Source organism: Bombina bombina, chromosome 1 (assembly GCF_027579735.1).
Source record: "Bombina bombina isolate aBomBom1 chromosome 1, aBomBom1.pri, whole genome shotgun sequence".
NCBI lineage: Eukaryota > Metazoa > Chordata > Amphibia > Anura > Bombinatoridae > Bombina > Bombina bombina.
The window spans coordinates 274,176,733-274,189,696 of record NC_069499.1 but is presented as its reverse complement, the minus strand read 5'-3'; the positions used below and the strand labels follow the sequence as shown (position 1 = coordinate 274,189,696).

Below are 12,964 nucleotides of genomic sequence, written 5' to 3'. Positions count from 1 at the left end.
TCCTGCATATAGTGTACTAGTGCAGACTTCTACTATCTAGCCGGTATCCTGCATATAGTGCACTAGTGCAGACTTCTACTATCTAGCCGGTATCCTGCATATAGTGTACTAGTGCAGATTTATACTATCTAGCCGGTATCCCTGTATATAGTGCAGACTTCTACTATCTAGCCGGTATCCTGCATATAGTGCACTAGTGCAGACTTCTACTATCTAGCCGGTATCCTGCATATAGTGTACTAGTGCAGACTTCTACTATCTAGCCGGTATCCTGCATATAGTGCACTAGTGCAGACTTCTACTATCTAGCCGGTATCCTGCATATAGTGCACTAGTGCAGACTTCTACTATCTAGCCGGTATCCTGCATATAGTGCACTAGTGCAGACTTCTACTATCTAGCCGGTATCCTGCATATAGTGTACTAGTGCAGATTTATACTATCTAGCCGGTATCCTGTATATAGTGCACTAGTGCAGACTCATACTATCTAGCCGGTATCCTGCATATAGTGCACTAGTGCAGACTTCTACTATCTAGCCGGTATCCCTGTATATAGTGCAGACTTCTACTATCTAGCCGGTATCCTGCATATAGTGTACTAGTGCAGACTTCTACTATCTAGCCGGTATCCCTGTATATAGTGCAGACTTCTACTATCTAGCCGGTATCCCTGTATATAGTGCAGACTTCTACTATCTAGCCGGTATCCCTGTATATAGTGCATTAGTGCAGACTTATACTATCCAGCCGGTATCCTGCATATAGTGCAGACTTCTACTATCTAGCCGGTATCCTGCATATAGTGCACTAGTGCAGACTTCTACTATCTAGCCGGTATCCTGCATATAGTGCAGACTTCTACTATCTAGCCAGTATCCTGCATATAGTGCATTAGTGCAGACTTCTACTATCTAGCCGGTATCCTGCATATAGTGCAGACTTATACTATCTAGCGGGTATCCTGCATATAGTGTACTAGTGCAGACTTCTACTATCTAGCCGGTATCCTGCATATAGTGCAGACTTCTACTATCTAGCCGGTATCCTGCATATAGTGCAGACTTCTACTATCTAGCCGGTATCCTGCATATAGTGCAGACTTCTACTATCTAGCCGGTATCCTGCATATAGTGCACTAGTGCAGACTTCTACTATCTAGCCGGTATCCTGCATATAGTGCAGACTTCTACTATCTAGCCAGTATCCTGCATATAGTGCATTAGTGCAGACTTCTACTATCTAGCCGGTATCCTGCATATAGTGCAGACTTATACTATCTAGCGGGTATCCTGCATATAGTGTACTAGTGCAGACTTCTACTATCTAGCCGGTATCCTGCATATAGTGCAGACTTCTACTATCTAGCCGGTATCCTGCATATAGTGCAGACTTCTACTATCTAGCCGGTATCCCTGTATATAGTGCAGACTTATACTTACTTCCATGGTATAATTAGTGTGCTTGTTGTCAAAGATAAGTGCCTCTTGAATCTGCTGGTGATCACTTTCTAACTGGTCAATCTTTGGCTTGTAGTTAACAATGCTCTTCTCATATTGCCGCAGATGGTTAAGCTGATCCTCCAGGGTCCCATGCATCTCTATGGAGATACGACCTATTTCCTGCAAACAGAGAATGGTCTCACTGTATTATAACAAGTCATGGGCGAGACACAGGCACATCTATATACTCACGGCAGATGTATGAAAGTGCTGAGCTTCACATGTGCTCACACATATAAATTAATTTGTAACTTCACTGGGCCCAAAACTGTGGCAGCCCCCCTCATTTTAACACCATCCCTTTCAAAGCACTGGGGTATTGTAAATGGTGTTATAATTAATCAATTTTACTTTTTAATAATAAATCAATATTACTTTTTGATATCTGATAGTTTGATAAACATAACCTATTTTTACATTTTAACCTAGTTGAGAAAATATAGTAGCTGAGTATAAGTGCACCTGCTTTATAATAAAAGTGTTGTTATCCCTTTAAATATATTTATATAAAGTAATCATGTCACCTCAAGCACCTTTTTCTCTCTCTAGAGAATACAGACCAAGGTGACATGATTACTTTATATAAATAGATTTAAAGGGATATGAAATCCATTTTTTTTATTTCACGATTCAGATAGAGCATGCAATTTTAAGAAACTTTCTAATTTACTCCTATTAACTATTTATCTTTGTTCTCTTGGTATGCTTTGTTGAATGAGCAGCAATTCACTACTGGTTGCTGACTGAACAGATGTGTGAGCCAATGACAATCAGTATATATATGCATCCACCAATCAGCAGCTATAACCTGGGTTCTTTGCTGCTCCTGAGCTTTCATAGATAAACCTTTCAGCAAAAAATAACAGGAGAATGAAGCAAATTAAATAATAGAAGTAAATTGGAAAGTTGTTTAACATTGTATTCTCTATCAGAATCATGAAAGAAAAAAAAATGGGTTTCATGTCTCTTTAAGGCCCATATACAGAGATGGCAGAAGCTCTGTTTATTCCAAGAAAAGAGGACACAATTTAAAAATGGCTTGGTCACATTTCTGGCTAGTAACATAATTCAGGGATATGGTTGCTTGTGTTAAATGTGTCACCTTTTTTAATGGGATTAATTTTAGCTCAACTGGAGCTTTTTTGTAAGTACATTAGATTTGTATAGGTTTAACTTGATGGACAGTCTTTTTTTCAACCTAATTTACTATGTTACTATAAGGAAGCTGGATACAGTTCGTGATGTCTAGTTTGTAAGGTTATGTACACCAATAACATTTTAGTGTTTTAGTCCTACATAATCAAATTACAAATGCTAATCTATTGTAGATTTAGGCTTGTTAATTACACAAGAAGAGATTTGCATTGTTTTCCATTACACAGTGTAAACTGGGGAACAGATATGGAATAGTGCGTCACGGTCTGCTGGAAAACTGTCTGTTATACTTTGGATATATAACTGAGCTGAGCTTTTATTAAACAATTTATTAAAGCAATTTGAACATTTTTACACCACAGTAGTTGGCGGTCATGCTTATATCAGGTGTATCGCATGTTACTGGACCCCAGCATTTGTAGTCTAACAAGACATTATCATAAGCTTATTTTTTCTAATTGGCTTAATCTCTGGAAGCCCAACCTTGTCGAAAGTTGTACTCTTGTCAATCAAGCAGACTCCCCGGCCTACTCATTGTTCTTAACCATTACCAGGATGCATAGAACTTGGATTTGCTCCTTCCCAGCTGTCTTATGTCATTATTTGTCCCGTCAATCAAGCTGATTTTACCACAATGCTTATACTCTCCTCAGTCATGTAAATTCAGGTGAGTGTGGGAGCTACTTCCAAGGTACTGTAGGGCTGTATGGGCAGTCTCCCTAGAAGGCAAGGCCTCTCTCAGCCAAAAAACATGTATTTTTTTTTGTGAATTCCCCCCTGGTTTTCAGGGAAACACTATGGCTAATAGTTTTTAAACCCTGTTTGCATGGAATAAGCAATCATCTAAGGTCAGTAATGCACCATGCTCTGCTGAATTAGCGTATGTAATTTTTGTCCAATTTTTATCCAATCTTCTACCAAACAGGCAAGCAACTCACCTGCATTTTAGTTTGTATCCAAGGTCCAATAACATTGGCTTGAGAAGCAAACTGTTTCCGTAGTCGTTCATTCTGCTGCTGTCGTGCATGTTCATCCACCAGTGCTTGATCCCTGCGAGGCACCAGTTGTCGGACCTGCACATAACAAAGGGACATGTGATTAGGTCACAGCTGGAGTATACCTGTGCAAAACAACACTATTTTTTGTATACTGCATATATAATTTAAAAATAATATATGAACAAACTTACATGATCCCACTTTTTGTTGATCTCTTGTGGCGAGATTGTGGAATAAGGATTGGATCCTGCCATGTTGACATGGTAAGTCTGCGCAATTTTGGACACCTCATTATGAATTCCAAGAATGGCTTGTCGTTCTTTGTCCGCCTCTGGCAATGTTGCTTTAAACTGTTCATGTGCTGTTGTTAACCCCTGGGATTAAAGTAAAACCTGGACTTATTTTCTTTATTTTTTAATGTGCTCTATATGGAGTTTTGAAATTATTGACACTAAAAGACATATATGATTCACTGAACATGATTAACATTAAATTACAATTTTTAAATAAGTTAAATAGGAACACTAGTGAGTGTAAAAGTATTGATTCAGCCATGACCAGATAACATAAGCACCCTGTCTAAACAATTTACTAAGTCAAACACTTTCACCCTTGCAACACAGTTTTCTTTGAAACCTGCATTTTCTCAATGAGATTGTTTTCTATTTTTTTTTTTTAAGTGCAGTCAAGAGCTTTACATTTTTTTTGGGAGGTGTTGAGAGGGATTGTAATCCCATCAAAGCCAAGCTATGCAACGGACAATACTGATTTGTGGCTATCAAAAAGAAAAAAAAAGTAGCAGGCACTACTTGGGGTGTTAAATAAAAGAGAAAATCTTTATTCAGCTTCCAATTAAAAAAAAAACTGGAAACACTTAAACACTAGACATAAGGCAGACTAACAGACAATGATGGACAGACAGCCTGACGCGTTTCACGCCCTCTAGTGGTGCTTAATCATAGGCTAAAGTGTTAAAGGGACAGTCAAGTCCAAAAATAACTTTTATGTTTCAAATAGGGCATGTCATTTTAAACAACTTTCCAATTTACTTTTATCCTCAATTTTGCTTTGTTCTCTTGGTATTCTTAGCTAAAAGCTAAACCTAGGAGGTTCATATGCTAATTGAAGGTTGCCTCTAATCTAAATGCATTTTGATAGTTTTTCACCACTAGAGGGTATTAGTTCACGTGTTTCATATAGATAACATTGAGCTCTTGCACGTGAATTTACCATGGAGACATCTCCGATTGGCTAAAATTCAAGTCTGTCAAAAGCACTGAAATGAGGGGGCAGTCTGCTGAGGCTTAGATACAAGGTAATTACAGAGGTAAAACGTGTATAATTATAACTGTTATTTATGCAAAACTGGGGAATTGGTAATTAAGGGATTCTCTATCTTTTAAAACAACAAAAATGCTGGTGTTGACTGTCCCTTTAAGGAGCAAGTATTCCTTATATACAGGTAAGTTAACCCTTCACACACTGAAAAATATTAAAAAACATAAATACTTAAATTACAGCAGGGTTATACCTTGAATAAATATGAAATATACAATAACAACAGAATATATTTAGTGGAAAACTCCCTCTACTAATACAGGTATTGATATGTCACCATTTAACAAGAAAAACCTAGTTATCAAAAAATCTGAGAAAATATGGGACACCCTGATCATTATCAGGATTGTATAGGGCATCAAGAGTGACAATGGCACAAGCATCTTGAAATGGTAGATGCGGTGTGTTAATGGTGTGTTCACTGTCAGTCTCCATACCTAGACCTGTTTCATTTTCTTGATCCCTATTTGTTAATGCAAAAAACTTTTAAGGATAATTTGCGAATAAATGTATTAATGTCCAATAGGGTATTAAAGCTAGAAAACCTATTAGTGGGGGCAAAGCCTAATCCCTTAGATAGAACAGCTCTTTCATCTTTAGTAAGATTACATTGTGATAGGTTATAAACACTGAGTCCATCAGAAATTTCAAGGAATTGATTAATTCTGTCCTTTTTGTTCGATTTTCCCCCTCTTTTTTCTCCATCTTCTTCTGTGTCTTTTTCCTAATTATCCTGTATTAGTAGAGGAGTTTTCCACTAAAAATGTATTCTGTTAATGTGCATTTCATATTTATTCAAGGTATAACCCTGCTGTAATGTATAAGTATTACTTATGTTTTAAATATTTTTCGGTGTGGGAAGGGTTAACTTACCTGTATATAAGGAATACGTGCTCCATAACACTTTAGCCTATGATTAAGCACCACTAGAGGGTGCGAAACACGTCAGGCTGTCTGTCCCTCATTGTCTGTTAGTCTGCCTTATGTCTAGTGTTCAAGTGTTTCCAGTGTTTTTTATTTGGAAGCTAAATAAAGATTTTTTCTTTTATTTAACACCCCGAGTAGTGCCTGCTACTTTTTTTCATTTTGGTATGCACACTTGGGGTTGATCTCCCTGGCTACGGCACTCCGTTACAGCTTGCCTCCTATTGGATGACTCTTTCTTCCAGGTTTGTTCCAGATTAGTGCAGCTGCACACCGTGGCTTTTTCCTGATTTGTGGCTATGTTTGCTTTGGACCAGCAGTTCTCTGCGGTACTTTAACTATGTGTTTAACCCTGTTGCAGGAATTTAAACAGACTTGCAGGGTTGGCAGTATTAAAAAAATAACACATTCCAACAACTGAGAGCCTATTTTTTGCACTACAATGTCCCTTTAACCCTAACTACTACTAATTATATCCTACGATCCATAACAGATGGCTAACTAAGGATATTCTGCTTGGAGATCTAAGAATATTATCACTCTATGTTGGGGCTATCAGTAAAATCAGTCTTTGTACTTCTTTATAGACATATCGGCAGAGAGTGGTAACAAAGCCACAATATTCCTTTACATCATTACGGTACCAAGCACGGATATTATCAAAAGTTGGACATTACCCACAAAACCTGAGGCTAGCTTGAAAAAAATAATTTGCCTTCTAGTAGGCTGAAGGAATTGTACTCTGTAAGGTATACCCAATAGCGCAATGTAAGGTAAACCTTAATGTAATGTATACCCAATAGCGCAATGCAAGGTATACCCAATAACATAATGGAGTAAAATATCACTCAAAAGAAAAGAATATATGACCAACGCTATAACATGAAAAATGACTAGAAATTGACAAGTCATTACTTAACTAACTTTGAATAAGATTGCACTTCTAGTTGGTAAGGGAAACAAACAAAGAAATCGGTGAATGAATAATTCTCTGAGAATTAAAATTAGGTAAACAGAACAGATAAGACAATTTTTCTTACCTGATAAATCATTTTCTTTCTTGGCAGTGAGACAGTCTACAAATTCATTTATTACCTATGGGAATACAACACCTGGCCACCAGGAGGAGGCAAAGACAACCCAAAGTATAAAACATCTCTCCCACTTCCCCTACCCTCTCAGTAATTCAAGCAGAGGATAAGGAAAAGTGAAGCGATACAATGAGTACAGAGGTGCCAGAAAAACTGCTGCCGCTACATAAGACACAGGACGGGTTTGTGGACTCTCACTACCAAGAAAGAAAATAATTTATCAGATAAGCATAAATTACAGAAGGCACCGCCGCTTGAAGAACCTTTCTCCCAAAAGGAGGCAAAAATATCAAACTTGGAGGCCCAAGATGAAGACACTGCATGGGTAGAATGTGCCCTAATCCCAGAAGTAGGCGGTTGTCCCGCCTCCATATAAGCCATGCGAATTAAACTTCTCAGCCAAAAAGAAAGGGTAAATCGCAGTGGCCTTCTGACCCCTGCGTTTACCAGAGTACATATGAACAGGAAAAAGACAGACGAAATTTCTTGGTAGCATGAAGGTAGAACTTTAAGGCTCTAACTACGTCCAAATTGTGTAACAAACGCTCCTTTTGGGAAGGAGGATTGGGAGAAAAAAAAATACAGCACTACAATCTCCTGATTGATATTATGCGTAGACAAAGTAAAAAAACAACTTAGTAAGCAAAACAGCCTTGTCAGCATGAAAAATAAGATAGGCAGATCACACTGCAGATCAGATAACTCAGAAACTCTACAAACAGAAGAGATAGCCAACAAAAATAAAACGTTCCATGACAAAAGTTTAATATCAAGAGAATGCATAGGCTTAAACAGAGCCTGTTGACTAAAACTAAGAACAGGATTAAGACTCCATGGAGGAGCAACAGGTTTGAAGACAGGCCTAATTCTCGCAATAGCCTGAACATCTGGTTTAGCCAACTTATGAAGTAAAACATCTGTCCCTCAAGAGAACAAAATAATATGAGGAACCCTTACCTTGTGCCAAGGAAAACCTTGCTCCTCACACCAAGACAAATAAGTTAGCCATTCCTTATGGTAAAGAAGTCTGGTTACTGGCTTACGAGCCTGAACCAGTGTCAATAACTGTGTCAGAGAATCGTCTCTTGGACAACACTAGTCGTTCAATCTCCATGCAGTCAGCTTCAGAAAATCTAGATTTTGATAAAAGAAATAACCTTGATGCAGAAGGTCCGATCTCTGAGGTAGAAGCAGATGACACCTTCATAAGATCTGCAAACCAAGTTCTGCAGGGCCACGCCAGAGCAACCAGAATTACTGAAACACCTTTGCGCAATAACTCGACGAAGAAAAGCAATTGTAGGAAATAGATAAAGATTGAACTTCCACGGAACCGCTAATAAGTCCACCAACTCTGCTTGAGGGTCTCTTCATCTCAACCCGTATCTGGGCACATTACCATTGAGACATGAGGCCATTATGTCTATCTCCAGAACCCCTCTCTGAAAATACTTCCTTAAGAAGCGACCACCTTCTGGGATGCAGAGTTTGCATGCTCAGAAAATCTGCTTCCCAATTGTCCACTCCCAGAATGTGAATGGCAGAAAAGTGACAATTTAAAGTCTCTGTCCACTGAAGGATCTTACTGATCTGAGACAGGTCAAAATGATTTCCGTTCCATTGACTGAGCATACATAACTGAAGAGGTCTCAGATAGAAATGAGCAAAAAGGAATGTCTGTAGCTGCTACCATAAGTCCCACCACCTCCATACACTGAGCCACCGAGGGTATTGGAGTAGACTGTAGCAAACAGCAGGAAGCTTGAAGTTTGGCTTGATGTTGATCTGTTAGAAAGATTTTCAGAGTCACAGAATCTATTATCGTTCCCAGAAAACACATTCTTGTACTAGGAAGAAGGGAACTCTTTTCCAGATTTACCTTCCATCCGTGCATCTGAAGGAACCACACAGAGGCCTCTCCTAGTGAGAGCTTGCTAAATATAAAGAGGTAGCTTGAACCAAAATATTGTCAAAATAAGGAGCTACCGTAATTCCTTGTAATCTGACCACTGCCAGAAAAGCTACCAGAACCTTAGTAAAAATTATTGGAGCTATCGCTAGTACAAACGGAAGAGCTATGAACTGATAATGGTTGTCCAGGAAGGCAAACTGAAGAAACTAAATGATGGTTTCTGTGAATAGGAATATGAAGGTATGCGTCTTTCAAGTCTATAGGGGTCATGAACTGTTTCTCCTTAATTAAAGCAAGGATAGACCAGATAGTTTCCATTTTGAAAGAAGGAATGCTCAGCAATTTGTTGAGACACTTCAAATCTAGAATGGGGCAAAATGTTAACTCTTGTTTGGGAACCATGAACAGATTTGAATAAAAGCCTTTCCCCCTTTCTGATAAGGAAACTGGAACAATCACACCTATGGATACGAGGTCCTCAACACATTTCAAAAAGGCTCTTCTCTTTTCTGGCCTTGTTCAAAGTGTGCAGAGCAGAAATCTGACCCTTGGTGGTCGAGATTGAAAACCTATTCTGTATCCCTGGGAAATAAAGTTCCAGAACCCATGGGTCCTGAAACCAAGCTTTCTGAACTAAGCCCTTCATGTTGACTTGTCAGGGGTAGATTTCTTGGATAGATTTGGTTTCCGGTTACATCTGGGCTGATCCGTTTTGGAGGATACTAAAGTCCTCTTTCCATAAATAAAGAGAGAGAAGCACTCAACCTGGGAACGAACAATAGCATAATAGCTTGTTCTATGGCTAGTTACCACCCAAGAAGCAGCCTCTTTTTGCTCAACATGTGCCTTTTACAAAGAAGAACTTTCCTGAAGCATATCAGTCTGATCCTGACTTCACAGTATAGTCCAGCCCCGAAATACCAGGCAATCCCTCTCTGAACGAGAGAAACATCAAAACCCCAGATGTAAATTTCGGCCTATTGTTCTTCCCTGTGAAAGGCACATGTTGAGCAAAAAGAGGCTACTTCCTTAAAGGGACATAATACTCATATGCTAAATCACTTGAAACTGAGGCAGTATAATTGTAAAAAGCTGACAGGAAAATATCACCTGAGCATCTCTATGTAAAAAAGGAAGATATTTTACCTCACAATCTCCTCAGCTCAGCAGAGTAAGTTATGTGTAAAAAGTTATACTCAGCTGCTCCCAGCTGCAGGTAAAAAAATTTAAAAAAATGAAGAAATGAACAGCAGCCAATCAGCATAAGCAGTGCTGAGGTCATGAACTCTTACTGTGATCTCATGAGATTTTACTTAACTCTCATGAGATTTCATAGTAAGCTTCCTTTACCTGATTGGTGAAATAATATGAGAGTGCAAGATGCTAGTTCCTTCAGATGTCCCAGGACAAACACACTAAAATGCTGCTTAGAAATCCTTTACAATGGGAGGTGGCTACTGAGGAACTTTTGAGGTAAAATATCTTTCTTTTTTACATAGAGATGTTCAGGTGATATTTTCTAATCAGCTTTTTACAGCTATGCTGCATCACTTTCAAGTGTTTAAACATTTGGGTATTATGGCCCTTTAAGCAAAGGAAGCCTGAACCTAAAATGTACCTCCTCTGGCTCTACAACCTTTCCAACAGAGGAGTTTGAGGAAGAAAGTTCCCTCTCAGAGCCCACAGAGGAATTATCATCAACAGAATAGTGTACATGACTGACCAGAGCAAATTTCATAGAACTACTGGTCCCAACCTCAGAGGTGACATGTTTTACCTTCTTCCCTGTCCCAGGTAATGCACTCAGCGCAGCAGAGATTGAAGATTTAAATTTAGCCATAAAATCTATAGGGAGAGTTACAACCCCAGAAGATGAATTGGGGAAAGGGGACTGCAATGTGAAGGACCTGGAGTAGGAGACTGGGGTATATGTACCGGAATATCAGGATTAACAGAATCCTGTGAGGTCCCTGGGCCACAAGTGATAATGCAGGAATTTTAGTCTTGAGTCCCTTAGAATGAGACTGCAGAACAGATGCCAAGCAAACAGCGCACAATTGAGCAGGGGGGCACACTCTGGATAAATTGCTGCGCATACATTAATTTGATTGCAAAAAAACTGGGGGATTAAATTCCTCAAGGGAGAACTTAGATCCTGAGTTCTACATCACCTCTAGACAGCAGCCCTAGTAATGACCACACAAAGAACCCCCAGCAATGCATTGACTAGAACGACTCACCACCTCCCGGTAACCGAAAATCGAGCTGCCGAACTCCGTCTTAGCACAGGTTTTGAGAGATGAGAAAGCACGCCAAAAGATTGTGGTGTTATGCTCACTGCTGAGACCCGCCCCCTGAATGAGTGCTTCCTGTTTGCCACGCGCAAACATATTGCGCCATTTACTCTGTTACAAATTACCTTCTGTAATAAAAGGCCGTAAAAACATGAAAGGTCCCCAAAATGTAGCCCAAATTTGCATCGTGCGGCAGCTTCATCTGCTCTCTTTGTAATTGGAAGTCGCTGCCGCTGTCTTTTTTATTCCTTACTAGGGACGTATAGAAAAAAAAAACACCCGTCTGCACACCACAAATCAAGAAACCGCTAATCCTACTTCGAGGATATTTTAGGCATATATATGAACCTATGCCCCCTCAAATAGGGACATATACTCCCCCTGTGAAGGCCAGTCCTTTAACTGATGTAAAAAGGCTATAATAGGCAACAAGCCATAGCAGGCACTTAAGAGGGAATCCAGGACTTATCCTTAGAGGTTTTCTACTGTGGTGCAGGCACAGCACTTATAGGTCTGACAGTAAACTCCTCCATCTGACAGGGAAAGCAGTGTAACACCGGCTACCTGGAGGGGGTTACCATTAGTAACTGGAAGGAGACATGGGAAGCAACATCCAGAGGTTTTACATTTTACCAATACTCTTACTAAGAGGATTACATGAGTACTAAACACCCCCCTGTCCTTTCTTGCAGGAAACAATCCATTAAAGAACAAAGGTATCTTCAGCAGAGCACCTCTCTCTCTGTCAACCTCCTTGTAGACAAGGCAAAGAATTACTGGGAGGGTAGGGAAGTGGGAGGGATATTTGATGCTTTGATTGTGGTGTCTTTGCCTCCTCCTGGTGGCCAGATGTTGTATTCTCTTAAGTAATTAATGAATTAGTAGACTCTCACTGCCATTAGAAAGAAATTTGAATTATGAGAGAAACATGCTTTATTATGTATGGGCTTTACAAAACCCAGAAGCTAGAGACTTATGACTCATAAAAAAACTATTCCTACCCCTAAAGAGTTGGATTTTTATATGTATATCTAAAGTTATTCATTTAAAAAAAAAAAAAAAACCTGGGTCCTAGAATGCAGTATGGTTCACCAGTGTTACAGCTTGTTGCTAATCTCATTGATTTGCCAAACTTCTAACTTGCTGAAAATTTCTACTAGGCCCAGACATGTAAGAAACTAGTGGATAAAGAATAGTGTTTTTTTATATACACAAATGTGTGTAGCATATATCTTTATAATAAAACAGGCAATATATAATTCCTACATAAAACTGATGTAACAGGAAGAGGTAATACCTGGACCTCTTCGATGGTGTGAACAATGAAAGTGTCCTGTAGGTCCTCCATGGCTCCTTCCATCCAGTTGTTGAAGGGTGCAGCTCTCTTGGCGTACTCTAAATATAGCTGATCAATTGTTTCTAGTAGCTTCTCAGTTCTCTAAATAAGAATAAAAAAATAAAAAAAGGTATAACAACTGGCAACAATAGAGGATGTCAGGATTTATACAGAGCTGTTGTTTACATGTATGATATAGTAATAGGGATATAATATATATATATATTCTTATTTATGTTTTAGTAACAACCTTGTTCATCGTGGTGACTCTTTACACAAGTCAGGATCCAGTCAAGAAAGGCTACAAAGTATAAATACATTGTGTATAAAATAAAAATGTCAATTTAATTTTCTGTAATAGTGGAGCAAAAATGTATTTATCTATGACAGGAGATTCCTCTATTTTTACAAGAGC

At 39.0% G+C, this 12,964-nt stretch overlaps 1 protein-coding gene across 4 annotated transcripts in view; it reads right to left on the bottom strand.

Moving 5' to 3' along the window:
• ACTN1 (actinin alpha 1) overlaps positions 1 to 12,964 on the bottom strand; it is a 295,503-nt gene that overhangs the window by 100,350 nt on the left and 182,189 nt on the right. For all 4 annotated transcript variants that reach the window (XM_053697995.1, XM_053697997.1, XM_053697996.1 and 1 more), the window contains exons 15-18: positions 12,511 to 12,651; positions 3,846 to 4,028; positions 3,595 to 3,729; positions 1,442 to 1,621 (exon numbers count right to left, since the gene is read on the bottom strand). In XM_053697995.1, coding sequence (XP_053553970.1) covers positions 1,442 to 1,621; positions 3,595 to 3,729; positions 3,846 to 4,028; positions 12,511 to 12,651 — 639 coding nt within the window. The remainder of the gene's footprint in view (positions 1 to 1,441; positions 1,622 to 3,594; positions 3,730 to 3,845; positions 4,029 to 12,510; positions 12,652 to 12,964) is intronic.